Source organism: Apus apus, chromosome 12, assembly GCF_020740795.1.
Source record: "Apus apus isolate bApuApu2 chromosome 12, bApuApu2.pri.cur, whole genome shotgun sequence".
NCBI lineage: Eukaryota > Metazoa > Chordata > Aves > Apodiformes > Apodidae > Apus > Apus apus.
In genome coordinates, this window is record NC_067293.1 from 8,809,398 (window position 1) to 8,825,691 (window position 16,294).

The window sequence follows — 16,294 nt, forward strand, 5'->3', positions numbered from 1 at the left end:
TTATAGACCAGTCTAAGAATTGACAGTTTATAATCCTGTTTGGACAATCTGCCTCTAGATATTTCTTCCTGTAACATTGTCTAAAAATTAAACAGCTATTAAAATAGCTTAGTTTTTAATCACCCCTAGCACAGTAAGAATAATAATAGCATCTCACATTTTCCCTAGTCAATAATCTGCCCCTCAAGTCAGGGGAAGCTGATAAACTTTGACTTAACTCACTCCTGAGAAGCTGCATTTTAACACACAGATCACATGGAGCTTCCATGTAAAGTGCTGCACTGCTGTGGACTTGACCTGCAGGTCACAACATGCTTTGATTTGCAGTGCAGGCAAGGTGATCACCTGCTTGATGTGGTTCAGAACAAGGAATGGGGGGTCCTGGAGCAAACAAAATGGAAATGCATGAACAGTATGAAGGAAAAAACAAACAAAGCAGGAAAAAAGTTAAAAGGTGTGGATGACAGTGAGCATCTCTCACATATTTCAATTCATTTACAAGAACATATGAAGTTCTGCTTCCTCACATGCAGACAGAAGAGATGCATGAAGAGTTTCACTCCTTAAAGGCCGCCTTCAATATCTCTCCTTGGGCTTAGACACATCCCACCAAGGAAGAATCATCCAAATTTTAGCTTCCCACTCCAAGCCTTTTGTTTCTCAACTTGAACTGTCATTCTTCCCTAGTCATCCACCTTCATCCAGAAATAACTGAACAACCTTTTTGTTCTGGGCAGATGCATTGCTTTGTGTTCCAAGTTCAGAATACACTTTTGTCACCTGCCTACTTCCATAGAAAACATTTAAAAAACATTTTCCATGAAAACCTGAGGTTTCAGTCAATCTCTGCACCAAGGACTAACCCAGGCTATAACAACAGCCTGGGTCAAATAGTGATGGTTTTGGTGCAACATTTCCTTGCAACACAGGAGAGACAGAATGCAACAACTACAGCAAGCAAGAAGTCAAGATAAGAATCCTAAACAAATGCTCAGCTTCCCCCAAATATGAGAGGTTCTACTTCATTGTTACTAATAGTTTGGTGATGGTTGATGAAACAAGTTACTAATATTTTGGTGATGGTTGATGAAACAAGTTTGTCAAATCTTATAACCAGGATAAAACTCTAATACAGGCTAGCACATACTGGAGGAAAAGACAAAGAGAGTTGCTTGCCTTATTTATTAGCCTGCTATTCACATCTCTCATTACCAGTATCCTTCAGTTGTATCACCTTTCAGTAGCAGCTCTAAAGGACAAAGGCTAAGATCTTTCCTGTATTGATCTCTAAAGCACTTAACAGAGCAGATGGCACAAACTCAGGAAATACAGCCTTTCTAAACTGACAAATGCTACTGTAATACTTCAAAACAAATTACATTTAATGTTCTAGACTACAGCACTTAAAAATACATAATGTAATACTAGTTAGGGGGGCCCTTCCTCCCCCTCCAAATTTTCTAACTTGAAAAGGACTAGTGTTTACTGCTTTCATTATGATTAGTCTTTTCTCACCATTCTAAGACTTTACTTCCAAGTACAGTAATCAAAATGAGTGTTGGCTCCTCAGTTATATCTGAATTTTAGATTTTATTATTTGGATCTATTTAAGGAGATGTGTGAACAAGTTTCCTGTAATAAAAGTGTTGTCAGAGTTGTGCTAGAGTGGAAGTGCATAGCTTTGGAAATTCTGGAGTCTTTTTCCCTCACTTAAACTGGCTCATTGCCTCTTGTCCACATATCAACTTAATTACAAATAAATTCCCAGCAGGATGATAACACAAGAGATCCTCTTCTAGCCCAAGTCTTTACAGTTCACTGTTACAGCAAAAAGGAGTCTCTGCAATCTACAGCTAGGTGCACACCAAGTTGCTGTTTGTCTCTCTAAGCTCTTCTGTAAAATGATCAGATCCTCCATCTGGCTGGGACGAAGCTCAGCCTGTAGCCAAGAAGCAGCTGTTCCAAGCAGCAGAGTTAAAATGCCAAACTGCAATTTTCTTTTTGGACACATTCACATTCCTTCCCGCAGGCCCCACTGCAGGACTGAATCCACCACCTGACCTCCCTTCTCCCATCGTCATCACCAATTCTCAGGGGCTTCTTGTAACAAGGTCTTTTTTCCATGCTTTATGGCTCCAAACACGCCATCAAGCTACAAACAGAAGTGCACCTCTCCCTCAGACCTCTCTGCATTAATGGAATAATGCAGAATTCTCTGCAGTATTAAAAGCCTCCAGCCTCCTTCCTGTAACGGTGCACGAAGAAATGCAATTCTGAACTCTGCTTTCTGCAGCACCGAGAACCCTCCTGCGCTCCTCGGGGAGCACCAGCACCCTCTGCTGCCACACAGCACCAGCAGGATCGGCTGGAACCACAGTCGCTGCACGGGGAACTGCAGGGACAGCTTTCTGGATCCTCTGCCAAGACCCTGAGCCCTAACACCTCCCAGTGGCATTCTGCAATGAACTCTGCACTTCAAGACAGCTTATTTTCAAAAAGAGTGACTGTGTCTAAAAATACTAATCCCGAATGTGCTTTTTATACTAGTAATTTGCACTCATTGAACAACTGAAAAATACACTGGGAAGACAGGACACCAAGGCCACACTAACAGAGCTATAAACTTCTATAAATGCATCAATAAGTGACTGACATTTCAATGTTTGTCTTAAAACCCCATCTTGTAAATTCTTGTAATCACATGGGGCTCAGTTTTGATTTTTTTCTCTACGTATTTTTTCTTCTCTTGGTTGCAAAGAAAAACTTGAAAACATTAATTTCAGAAACCCAGAAGGCAAGTAAATTTCAAATGTAACATCACACTGTTGAAAAATAACTCGGAAATTTAGATTAACTGATTATTTTGTGCAAGATGTATTCAGTATATACACAAGTTAACATTGCAATCAGAAAGACATACAATTAGTATCACAGTTAGCACAGAGCAAGGACATCCTGGAATAACTAGGCCTTGAAAAGGCAATAAATCAAGATGTTTCAAGGGTGTTTCGTGCACATCACTTGCTTGACAAGAAGACTCAAGGTCTATACAGATAATTGGACCTAAGGAATGCAGGATGTGATAAAAAGAACTAAAATCAAGGATAAATTTGACTACTGAACCAGTCTTGGGTAGCTGAAGCTATGGAACTTGTGATATCGTGTCCTTCAGGTGAACTTAGCTCATTATAATACTAAAAATCACACAACCCAAGTCAAAAAGACCCCTGCCCAGGGGAAGACCCCTCCCCTGAGTATGTGTGATATTAGAAATAGTGAGGAAACCATATAATATCTGAATGTAAATTGCTAACCAATCATTGTAAAGAGGATGGACTTGGAAGCTTCCTAACTTTACAGTTTTGAGTATATAGAGAGAGTTGAAAATCTCATCTGGTGTGCTTGATTTGTGGGAAACCACCGAGCACCCAGCTCTGCACAAACCTGAAATAAATAACAAGTTTCCTTCCTAAACATAGTCTCTTTCTCTGCCTTTGGGGAGCTAACAAAAAACATTAAAAACAAGAAAAACACATGAGAATCATCTTTTTTGAGCACTCCAAAATGTCTTATAGCCACTGGCCAGCAATACCAAAACACATTCAAACAAGTATTTACAAGGCATCATGCAAACACAAATGTTGGCCTCCAAGGCAACCCTGCACTGCAATAACTCCCAAAGCCATCAGCTCTCTGGTGAAGATTTAAACTTTTAAACAACTACATTTAGAAAAGTTCTTTAGTCTGGTCAGCTGTGTTGATGAGTCCTAAGCCACAAAAAATCATCCAAAAGAAGACCTATGTAGTACACCCATACATAGAACCTGTATTGACCAAAGACCTCTTTTTAATTTTTCCTTAATGAATGAGGGCCATCTACCACTCTTCCCAGGAATTGTATCATCATCACTGGCAACAGCATTTAATCATAAAACAAATACAGGTATGGAATACAAAAGGACAATACAATTCAAGACAAGGATTACAAAAACATATATACATACCAAACAGAAAAGACGGGAACAATATTAAGATGAAAAGCAAGCACAGAGAAAGAGAGATTATAGCATCATTTGCAGTACTTTGGGTGAAGGAGCACAACCCACACTAATAAAAAGAGAAGAGAGTTTGCTGAATATAGAAATGCACGTGTTTTACACAGGGTCAGTAAGCCTGTGCTGGGACAGCAGAACTTCAGGAATCAAAGCCAGATGTGTTCATTTACATTACACTCCAAAGTTTCAGAGAAATACAAACATTTCAGTTCTTTGTCAGAGAAGATATGCTTTCTAAAATACAGAAAAGCAAGTAGTAAAATAGGCATGGATTACCAAGCCATTGTAAAACTTACACTTTCTGGTGTTAGTACAAAATAAACAGTATCTATAGCTTCAGTGAGTCTACTTGGGTAACTTTTCACCTAGATTTAAAAAAAGCAATCACAGTCTAGCTCCTAATTAATACTGTTTTCAAATTGCAAGAGCTACATATTAAATTCAGGCCAAGACTGTCTTGCTTCAGCTGATCTGAAACCAAAATCTTTGTTTTGCAGTTAATCCTGTCAATAGATAATATTTGCCTTAAAAATACCTACCAACTGTCCATCAGCCAAGTCAGCCTTCAAATTTTGCACTGACTGTAAACAAAACCCACATAAACGTGCAATGCTGCAAAAACTGAAAATGACTGGTAAGTGCTACTGTCACTTAAGCCCCTAGCATCATTTTACAAAGCTTCTTTTTCAAATGTCTTATTCCTTCAAAGTCAATAGCAAAACTTCTGTCAATTTAAGTGACTGCAAGGCCAGGCCCTGAGACAATAATCCCTTCCCAGCCACACGTTCTTAGACTGATGTTGAGTTACTGGATAAAGACTAATGAGGCAAGGAGGAAAGCAGATGCCTCTTTTATAATTCATAGTAAACACACCTGACTAAATACACATCCACACGAACATGGAGTGGAATTTGTTGAAAACAAGGTACCATCTTCTGGGTAGCAAATAGTTCCCATCCCCAACACACTTTTAAAGAGCAACAGTTGGCTGAGGAATCTCAAAAAATCAACTACTATTTGCCATAATTAAAGAAAGTACTTTTCTTCTTTGGTAGAATGCCCAACTTCTAAAGGTGTAACCAAAAGTAGATTATATGCAAGACTGTGGTGGTTTTCAATGCATGGGAAAGAACAGAAGGTATGTGGCTCTGGGCCATTCCAGCAGGCATCAAGGAGCAAAGCAGAAGATGCACAGTGTTGTGACTTCAAACCACCCAAAAATCAGAACTACTCCAACTCACAATGCTGTTTAGATCATATAACTATCACAAAATAGTTCCATTAACAATCAGAAGCAAAGTCAGACTGCTCATCCCAAAGCATTAGATAAAGAAGGGTGATTACATCAATGCCCATGAGTCATGATGTGTCAGCATCCAGCATTACATCTACTTTATAGCACACACTAATTTCTTAGCCAAAGTCACATTGCACAAAATACTGTATGGTCACTGGAAACTTTAAAAACTTATTTTGTAAGGGAAATGTTTCAAAAGCCTGAAGCAGGTCTTCTTAGAACATCACTGTCAAAAGTGTAAGGATTTAACAAATTGGTCAAGTTTTCCTGGTATTTGGTAGCAGGAAATGCTCATTGTCCTAACACTTCAAATTAAAGCCTGCAGTGGCATTTCTTCACTGTGTATTTACATACAACAGTCTGCTCAAAAGTCTTAAGGCTCTTATTTCTCAAGAAAAATCGTCACAGTAAAGAAGCAATTAAATGGAGTTAACGCAGCTCTTGGCAATACAAAGAGGGATGCTCAGTCATTTTCCTATTGTACAATCTGGGGCATTTCACTCCACGCTTTGGCTTTCTTCTTGGCCAGGGACAGCCACGGTGGTTCAGCAGGGCTGCACGGTGTCATTGGCAGGTTAGAGGAGTGTCTTGCTTCCTTTTCAGCAGCAGGAATCACAGATGCTTCCTGAGCAATAGGTCCAGCTCTGCCTGCCAACAAGAAGATATCCATCACTCGTCAGAAGGCTAGAGAGCGAAAAACTCAATTTCTGCCAGTAATATTTCCTTCTCTCTAAAGCAATCGTCTCACAGCCCAGAGTGTTTGTGACTCAAAAATAAGTCAGAGGAATTGTTAAACTGGGTATTGCTAGCACTGTCTGGTCCAGACACAACAGTGTTGAGGACTAGCTATTGCAATGGAAAAATTGATACTAAGCTGCAAGTGAATAATCTGCCCATGAAAGAATCTTCTCCTCACTCCCAACAGCAACGGTCTGAGCCCTGATAAGTTAAGAAGTTCTTCAAAATTCTTCAAGCATGTGGGGACTATAGCCTCAGGTATTCTTATAATTCGTATTCTTAACGAATTTCTTAATAATTTCCAACTCTTAATTTCCATGACAGTGTACAGCAAGGAGTTCCACAGGCTTATTCTGCTTTGAGAGTGCAAGAAAATCTAGGAATAAGACTCCTGAATGTGCAGGGAAATGAAAACAAAATATCCGCAAGGCAAAGATCACCCCAGGCTTGCTGTGGGGTTAAAAGTAACTGGTACATGTTTTTCAACACTGAGAAGCCTTAAAGATTTTTTTTCTGTCTTCACTGCCAACATAATACTAGGTAGGGATCAAACCAGTGCTTTGTGTTCTTGGACTTGGACTCTGGTGGGGCCAGGTGTTCATGCAGCCTAACACAAGCCTGTCACCCTCACAAAGGATGGAGGAATACAGGTAACACTCCTTGTATGGCTTTGAGTAACCATTTAGAAAAGGCCTCCACCATTCATCTTGTTTGAAAAATTTCAAGGTTAAAGTCTTCAGACAGACAGCCTGGAATGGGGCTTCACAGAATGCATCTCTGGGCAGATGCAGCTCTCATTTCATTGAGACAATGGTTCACAAATCTTTCAACATTGTGCTTGCTCCATCCATTTCAACCCAGGCAGTACTTCACTCGTGTGTAAGTCAAACTGAGAAAATTTAGACTTTTTCTGCTGTTTGATTAATCTGTGCATGGCATGTGGCAGGCATGAGGCTGCTGTGCTCCAGCACGAGAAGAGCTGCCACATGGGGACTTAAGCACTGTCAAACACAAGAAGCTTGATCTTGCTTGCACTGAAATCAATAGAAAATGTCCATCAGCTCTATTAGTCACACTAATGAGCAAAGCCAAAGAAGGTTGCTAATCCACTCAGGAGGTCTCTGGTCTTTTAAAAATCCTGGCCTACTGGTAGTTCTTGCAGGAGGTGAGCTGTACTTACAAATCCTGGAGGAAGTATACTGTCCATTAAAAACAGCCTGCAGCTCTACATACCCAGCAAAATTTTCAGAAGTATCTAAGGTGATGTACAAAAGTGTTACTGAAATTTTTGTTTTGGAAGTGAATTTTCATATTTTGAGAGACTTCTTTCTTTGTAATAAACAAAAGTTAGCTGAAGGCCTTCTGCATGTTCTTGACAGCACATGGTAAAAAAACCCAACCAAACAATACTGTGTCTCATGGTCTCGTGCCTATTTGAGGGAAGACAGATTTTGGGACAAACCTCACCATGCTCAGGGTGAAGTGGGAGGCAAAGTTAAATGATATCTCCTTGGTTATGACATGGGCTGCCACGCAGCAGTAACAAAACAGCTACACTCAGTGAAGTAAGGGTCTGATTTCTTGGAATTCTCTTCCAAATTTAGCTGACCTTGAGCTGTCCTGGCTCTTGCTGTTGTGTGCAGGATGTTTGCATTGCACAGAAAACCTCAACCATCCATCAAGAAAACTGCTAACAGTTAACATGAGCCAAAAAAGCATGATCCAAACTAATAACTCCTCTGGAGATTAAATCGACATCCTTTCCACCACCAGCACCAAATTAGCCAAATTGTTGTCTGTGATAATGGGAAACAAGTCAGAGAAGAGGAAATTTGGGATTCCCAATTTCCTACTCCTGGGCTGAGCAGCACTGAACATTTCTTAAACAATAGGGCATGGTTTTCTGAGCAGTAGTGTTTTCCTTAGACATCAGCACTGGTCAGAGCTCTTGGTGATATTCAATGAGTGGTAGAATAGATTATGCAACTCCTCTGGAGAGGAGGAAACAGTCATTGGATGTCAGGAAATCAGGCAAATGTTTGGGACGAGGTGATGCAGAAAAACTTGTAATTCTGCTGCAGGGGCCACGAGTGGTCTGAGTTCTAGTAACTGAGTAGCAGAGTACTTTGTGGAGCTCTGAATTTCAACTGAAGGCTGCTGGGCTTCCACTAGAAATTCAGTCTGTGCCAGCTTTTCAACAGAAGGCCACCTAATCTGAGCAAAAATCTTGGCCTGTTTACATTTAATCTCTCACTTTGCACCTAAAACCACAAGAGGAAGCTGGTCTGTAACACTTCCCTTTTCAAAAACTATTGTATTTTAATCACACAGCCACAGTTAGGCTGGCAACTGACATCAGAGCCTCTATGCTGGTGCACATCCTCAGCTGGACAGTACCTGTTGTAAGGGAGAAAGCTTATTTTGTAGCATCTGCAGATTCAAAAATGGGTAACAGCTCGATAAACAACTACTACAGGGAGCAGGCACAGGGGTACCCCTAATATCTCTAATACAACAATTCTGGATGCTGCTGGGCTATAAAGTGGCCACTCTCTCTAGACAGCATCTCTTAATGAGTGGCAGCAGCAGGAACCTGGAATGGAAAGGCCACTGCTCTGACACTGTGGGGCATTTCTTATCTTCTCAGGCAGTATCTGAAATCAATAGCTTTCAGCTAGCACAATGTGCTTTTACAGATGAAGAACTGGCTTATCTGTATCTAGCTGGAGTGTGTCTCTGAGGTTTGGCACCACACTGTGCAAGCAGGGAGGGATAAACTGCAGCCCAGCAGTAGCCCTGGAAGAGGTATGTGAGTCATGATGTCTGAATCACACTCTTCCCCTGCAGCTTTTATAGAAAGTCACAGCTAACAGGGCAGGAGAGAGGCCATTGAGCTTCTGTGTTCACCTAAATTTTTCTTGATACATGCTGATCTATTAAACTCATCCAGCAATGGAAACTGCACACTCCACAAGCAACATATGCTATTCTGAATTTCACCGCTCTTACTGTCAGAAAGGAATTCCTAATATTTAAGCTAAACCTCCCCTGGTGCATTTTAAGCTCATACAGAGCATGAAGACTAGTCTTGTCCTCTGCAGCAAATGAAGTTGTCTTCTTTAGACTAACCATCTCCACTCTCATCAGTATTTCCTGGCTGACTGGAGGTCTAGAAGACCTGACCTGTTTTGCTGCTCTCTTCTGGACACCCTCCAACTTCAACTTCTATTCTTTAGTACTGACCTTTGCTAGCAATAAGTCACCATACTGTTTATATGCCATTCCATGAACAGGCAGTGGAGATAAAAGTTTCTCACTTTCTTCTCTGCTGAGTGAGCAAGCCAACATCTTGACTTCTACACAAACAATAGTCTGAACAGGCCTTGTTTCAAGTGTGCTGATTATCACAAAGCTAGCAGTCTCCCCCAGTACTTGCACCCACAGCACTTATTATTTACTGAGATAAATTGTAGCCACTGTGTGAAGATGTAAAGAGAGAGAATACCTGCTGCAGCAGACACACTGGTCTTCGTTTGCATTTTCTTGTCCTGAGAGCTCAAGCTGGATGGTGTATTTTTCTTCAGTATGTTCTCACTAGCACAGATCCCTGGCTATAAAAGGAGGATAGAAGAAAAGAATGCGACTAAGAAATCTGCTAGCCACTGGCACTCAAAAAACTTGCTCTGGTAACATTTCTAAACCTGCCTGTGGAAATGCAGCAAAAGCCAGACAAGCATGGCTGGGGACATACTGTGGAAGGGAGAAGGCAAGAAGGAAGAGAGCTGCTACAAATACAGAGCTACTTCACATGCATCAGCAACACTACTTGGTACTCTACCTCCTCATGATCCACTTTGGACAAAGCTTTGTCTTCAGTTTTATGTTCTTTGGCAAGAGGGTGGTCCTGAAAACCCTTTTGTTTCCGTTTTGCCATGAAGACCCAAGCTGGTTCAGAAGAAGCAGTTTCCAAATGTGGACAAGAGACTTTTTCTATAAAGGAAGCATTTTTGAAGAAGGATTTAGGTCAAGTCAGTCTCAAGCTACTGTTTTCTGTTTTAAATCCTTTAACATCTGTAATACCCTTTGAACGTTGTGGATATACAACTACCTTCCCCTGATTATTTTGTCCTTGGCAATAACTGTTTTTTCTGTTTGTTCTGGAGTTTTTTACCTGACTGCCTCCATTTAAGTCTATGGCAGAATTCCCACCGAGATCATTGTGAACTGGATTTTGCCTTTGAAACAACATCCTTACACTGTAGATTAAACTAGTATGATAACTGTTATTTATTCATGTAGGCAGTAAAATACAGTCTGCCTTTTCACTTTTAAAACATTTTAAAATTTAGTGATTGTAGAAAAAAAATAATCACGCCTAATACAACTCCTAGTTAAGGTTTCAGATGCTGCTGTCTGGAAACTTACCTACAAAACAGCAGCAAGTTTTAAAAAGCTGTGTTAATCCAACTATATGTACAAGTAGGTCATACCAGAAATGTTTCAAAGGCCCTTAAGCTATTTACTCTGTTGTTATTCTTGCTGGAACACACCCCTCATTAAGATAAGCCAAGAATTCTCTTGACTGGCCAAATCATGAAGGCCAATTAAATTGTGGTGCTGACAAACTCGAGGCTGAATTTGCTCCTCATCAAGAGGATTTTTATCTTTTGCTTTCCACTCCACCAAGGTTCTTATGACCACTGTTTTCTAGAATATTTGGATAAAAATACAGCATAAATACCTGAAGGTTTATGACCATTTTGCTTCTTTGTCACTTCTTCAGCTCTTGTCTTGGGAGGATTTTTGTCTTCTAGATGATCTGGTTTTTTAACACATGATTTTGCGCTGGCAGGAAGGCTTGGAGATGGCTTCCCATTGTCCACCAATTTCTGATCCTCCTTGACTGAAGCAGAAGATGCAGCGGGAACAGCTGAGGGGATCAGCTTTGGAGGCTCAGCACACCTTTCATTCTGGTATTTCAGTAAAGATGATGTTCTCCTTAGTTTGACCCCAAATGGGTTTTCAACATTTAGTACTTCATGGTCAGCCCACTCCATAGAAGCACTGAAATGCAAATCACTGTCCTTACAATCTCGATCAAATCTACCTGAGTTGGCTTTTGCTGATTCCTGGATGACTGCATCAAAACGTGTGTGTTCTTTTGTCATTCCTTCAAACCACTCTGGTCTTACAGGGGATGTTGGGGAACTTCTGGAATAGGAATCTTCCTTTGAATTTGAACCACCTGAGAGAGATCTTTGCCATGCTGGTGCAATGGTAAATCTGACTGGTTTAGCAGAAGCAGTCTTCAGTGGACTTTTCACATTTTCATCTGAAGACCGACTGCCTTCCACAGTTTTTCTGTGAGAAGCTGCACTGCTTACCTGGTGCTCCTTACTGGCATCATTGGAAGAGATATTACTCTTCAAGCCAGTCAAACTTGAAGAGGCAAGATATCCAACAGAAGCCTTTTCAGAGGTGTACGATATGTTGGCCTGTTGACTCTCTTGGTTACCCATTGAAACAGACACAGTTTCTGCTTTGAAACATGCTTCCAAGGTACTGGGAGATAGCACAAAACCTGCTTCCCAGAAAGATGCAGCAGTCTCTATTTTTTTTTCTGCATTGCCTTTGGATGACTGAAATTCCATTCTTTCACAAGCTTCTTTGCCATTTCTTGCTACTGAACTCTTTTCAGGCTTCAAAACAGTCACTGTCTTGATGTCAGAAGATGACTCTGAATTGGCTCCCACAACCTGTGGAGTGCTTGGTGCAGTATCTGAGACAGTGTCGTTGGAATGATTCTCAAGAGTACCCAAGCAGGCCTCTACTCTGCCAATAAACAGTGGATCCCCCTTTTCCTGGTCTTTGATGTTCAGGTCCACAGAATTTACTGAGGACCTTTGTGCAACATCTGCCAATGTATCCATGCCCTCTTTTTCCACACCATTGCTAAACAAGTCAGCTGGTAGTACAACTGGAAATACAACCGTTTCTCCTTCAATTTGTTTTGGAAGTGGAGATACTTCAGTGCTGGAATTTTGCTGGTGCAATCTCAATTCATCAGCAGCCTCATCTGAACAGTATGACCCTGTTGCACTGTGGTGTTCCTCCAAGTTCCCTGGAGAAGGCTCAGGTGTCAGAAGGGATGCAGCTGCTTTACACTGGTGGTCCATGTCTGGAAAGCCGGCGTCTTCTTGCAGCAAAGCACAAGGGTCTTCCACCACAAGTGTGGAATCACAAAAGTCACAGGCAGCATCAGTGGGACTTTTTACACCTGGTGCCTCCTTAGAACTGCCTCCCTTTGCACAATGTCCCACCTGGGCTGATAATCCTGTATTAAACAGAGAAGAGTGTGCACTTAAAGGTTACAATTCAAGCACCATCTGTATCAGTAATTCATTCCAGCTAGTGCAGTCATTTATCATGAATTCCCCATGTCTGGCCACTGTTTGATAAATAAGGCTCTTAAGAGCATATTTAGAAATGGGCTGTCCAAGTAAGGACTGGTCAAGTCTTTAGTTTGAACATAACTAATCCAGGGAATGACAAAGTTGTTTTATGCTTCAGCTGTACCAAATCTGTTGTTGTTTATTTCTTTTCTGTGCACAGCCCTATTGTACAACTTCTAGCCAGATTTCCCTAAACATTTCTTCATCTGTATGCCTAGAAAGGCTGTCTAGAATGATCTGAAGGATTTTCTGTATTTAAGCAGAACATCTCAGCATCAGGTAGCTATGCCTCCTGCAGCTCCAGCAGGGTTGCTGAACATCTGGGTAGCTTAGATGTGGCTGCACACAGTAACTCTGATGTGTGACAGGATCAGGCCTTGAGGCTGCCCTGACAACAAAGTGCTAACATTCCCACTACATTAAAGTGTTACCACCAGACAGTGGATTCGTAATGCAATGCTAAAAAGGAAAGTCTTCAGTGCTGTCTTGGAGAAATATAATTTGTTTTTACAGTTTACAATTACAAAAGTGTTACCACTGGTAATTGGCTGTTATTCAAATTATAAGGGGTAAAGTAGCAAAGGAAGATCTAGCAAACACAAGCCAATTGAAGTCACTTTACACACATAGCAGATATAATGCTGAGGTCAGGGTTGTTCTGAGTTTCAAGTAACTTGGATCTCCAGTCAATGAGATCTAGACAACTGTGTAGCACAAGTATTTCTGAGCATGGTATTTTCACCTCCTGTATTTTTTTAATGCTGCCCTTAAAGCTCACCATTTCAGCACCACCATGAGGAGTGGAGTACACAACTTCTTCCACCGTAACACTTCAGTAGCCAGGATTGGTTTTATAAAACCACAAGATGCCTCATTTGAAAGAACTTACAATTCAAATAGGTCCTGTCAGCCTTATGTAGAAGATTTCAAGCACCCAAAGGAGCGATAAGTAAAACTGCATTACCTCCCCAATCACTTTTATGCTCGTCACTTTCAAGTAATTCTGTCGAATTTCCCTTCTTTTCTGGGGCTGCAGGAAGACATGCTTCATTTTCCAGCTGTTCCACCTAATGAGGAGCAGTAAGATGTTTTAAAGAATAATGCACAAAAACTGTATTTTATGCACATGCATGTTTATGGATACTCAAAACATAGACACATACTCCCCCCCATCCTGTAATTTATCAACACTGCTGTTGTATTATTTCAATTAAGAAACTAGAATTAATGTCTAAATTGCCAAAGGCAGCCTATTGACCTATCTTGAATCTGAAACATTCTGGGATTGATCTATTCTGAGCGAACAAGTATGGTTTTAAGACATCACACAAGGTACCCAGTGGCATAGACCAAGCCAGAGACATTATCATCACTTTTGGTATCTCTGATTGAGAGAAAATCAGCTTTTCTCCTTCAGCAATGTAGTTGTACCAGCTGCAGCACAAAGAATATCCAGCAGAGATTGTAGAAACAGACTTAGGTTTCTCCCAAACTGAAAAATAGCTTCCAAGCAGGAGGAATGTTTTTACAAATGAAGTGTGACCTGCAACTTTTTTGACTAAATAATGGAAAACTAAATTTGCATGTTTCTTCAGCTCCCACAACACTGAAGTTTTCTAAGTATTCTTTGTTGGGTTGGTTGGTAGAAAATAGGTGGTTTCCCTTCTTCCAGTGAAAGAACAAAACAAAACAAAAAAGTAAAGGAATGTCAATAGGAAAGAAAAATAATGGAAAAAAAATATATCTTTAAAATAGCAGCTAAAAATTCCCATCCATTTCCTTCTGCACGGTGATTCTTTCCCAGGAAACGCTCACCTGGAAGGTTTGCTGATTCTTGTTGGCAAAGCCTCTCTGTTTGCGGGGGTTCAGGGCAATCCTGTGCCGGGCTGCTGAGGTGTCCAGGCAGCCAAGGGGACTGGCAGGGATGGTGAAGTCAACGGGAAGGAAGGTGCTGCCTCGGGAGCTGGGGGCTCCCAGAGTGGCTGGGGATGAAGGACTGATGGGCCTGGAGGATGCTCCAGAAGGTATCTGTAAAACACAAACAAGACACTTTACGTTTTGCTTGGCTTCTCCACGTCTCTTAAACAATTCCTTTGCTAGTAAATGCCCAAAATGGCTGTAGTTTTGGACACAAATCCTCACCTTAAAATGCATGCCTGGTGTTGTCTCTGCATTGAGATTACTCAATTCTGTGTGCTGAGCTGCATGTCACACAAAAGTGAGGAAAACCTGTCTCTCCCTTTCCCACAGGAGGAGCCTCAGCTGTCCCCTTCCCAGCTCTTACCTGAAAACCCATTTGCAATATATGCACGCACCAGCAGGAGACACTGGTGCAGCTCTTATGGCTGCCTTTTCATCCCAATAGCGCGACACGCCGCAGGGATATGTCATTAAAAAACCACGAAAGTAGCATGGATACTTGCTCCTCGTTATCTCTATTTCTAAAAAAGTTACCATAGCCACTTTGCTCTTTTATTATCCAGTCCCCCAGGAAAAAAACAAAAAGCTTCTCTCCAACAAGCATCCTGGAACCGTCTCCCAGGCAGCGCTGTGGATCTCACCCTTCAGCAGAGTTGCTGTGGGGAACTAAACAGCAGTAACCTCAGATTATTGGGGGGGAAAAAAGAAAAAAAAAGGGTTTACAGAACTGTTTGTAGAGAAGCCCCCAAACATGCAGTTTGACTGGTTCTGTTACTTTTTGAAACACAGACCAGACTTTCTGGGACATTCGCAGAATTTCACAGACATGCCAGACAAACATCACTCAGTGTAACACACCTGCTGGTTTGGCTTTGCCCAGAAAGCCAGGGGAAACAGCCCTTTCACTGGGCATCCAGCTTTTAGCACTGTCTAAGCTTAGGGCATAACACAGCATTTAAAACATGTGCTGATGAAGTTGTAAAGATAATGAAAGTCCCTTCCCATCTCATCTACAAACATTGTTCAGGTACATTGCTTTGTGTTTAAGGTACCTAAAACTGATTTCCTTGTTCTCCACTGAACTTTTTTTAAGTTCCTAGATCTGAAATACACCACAACGAATGTATTATGACAGACAGAGACTCTTCTCAGGAAAAACTTACACACTGTGGGGGAGAGAAAGTAGAACACAGTTGGTAAATAAGCTAATTATTGTTATAATTCTACAAGATTAATGCTAAACCTGTAAGGATCACTAGAACTTACAAAAATAGTAACATTTTTTAGTAACTCTGTTCCACATACAAGTTCTTCTGGCTTTCAATTATAAAATTACAGTTGTGTTTATTTAATATAAAAACAACTGAAGCCAATATCTGAGCTACTTCTGTACATATATGACAAAATCCACTGAGGATTTCAGGATATTTTTCTTTCTGAGCACTAACTGACAGTTGGTATCTTCTCTCAAAGACAGTGGAGCAGAGACAGGATGTCCCCAACAGTGTTTAACTGTATGATAAAGTTGGTGTTTGTTGGTTATTGCACAGTTACATGAGCTTGCCCAAGGAGAATGCTGCAGCTGGGAGGCCCACTTCCTAAAGAGTATTTGTGCCAAAGCACTGTCCTCAGCTCCACAAGCTGAGGCCCTGCTTTGCTTTTAATCAGTCTGGGTTGAAGATGCCAACAAGGAAGTTAGGTTTCCATGAAGGCTATCTGGCAGAGGCAGGGCAAGGCTGGGTAATGTCTCTATGAAGTTACTTGCTGCTCGCTCTGAGCAATAGCCTCACACTTAGCTTTAGATTACTCAGAAAGTGGGTATTTATAAATGT

At 41.1% G+C, this 16,294-nt stretch overlaps 1 protein-coding gene across 3 annotated transcripts in view; it reads right to left on the reverse strand.

The window, feature by feature from the left end:
* Positions 1 to 2,873: 2,873 nt before the first annotated feature.
* KIAA1210 (KIAA1210 ortholog) overlaps positions 2,874 to 16,294 on the reverse strand; it is a 41,436-nt gene continuing 28,015 nt past the window's right edge. For 2 of the 3 annotated variants that reach the window (XM_051630609.1, XM_051630610.1), the window contains 6 exons: positions 14,358 to 14,570; positions 13,507 to 13,609; positions 10,832 to 12,424; positions 9,929 to 10,080; positions 9,596 to 9,701; positions 2,874 to 6,000 (listed from right to left, as the gene is read on the reverse strand). In XM_051630609.1, coding sequence (XP_051486569.1) covers positions 5,828 to 6,000; positions 9,596 to 9,701; positions 9,929 to 10,080; positions 10,832 to 12,424; positions 13,507 to 13,609; positions 14,358 to 14,570 — 2,340 coding nt within the window. In that variant the 3' untranslated portion in view covers positions 2,874 to 5,827. The remainder of the gene's footprint in view (positions 6,001 to 9,595; positions 9,702 to 9,928; positions 10,081 to 10,831; positions 12,425 to 13,506; positions 13,610 to 14,357; positions 14,571 to 16,294) is intronic. The other variant, XM_051630611.1, reaches the window with a different exon arrangement.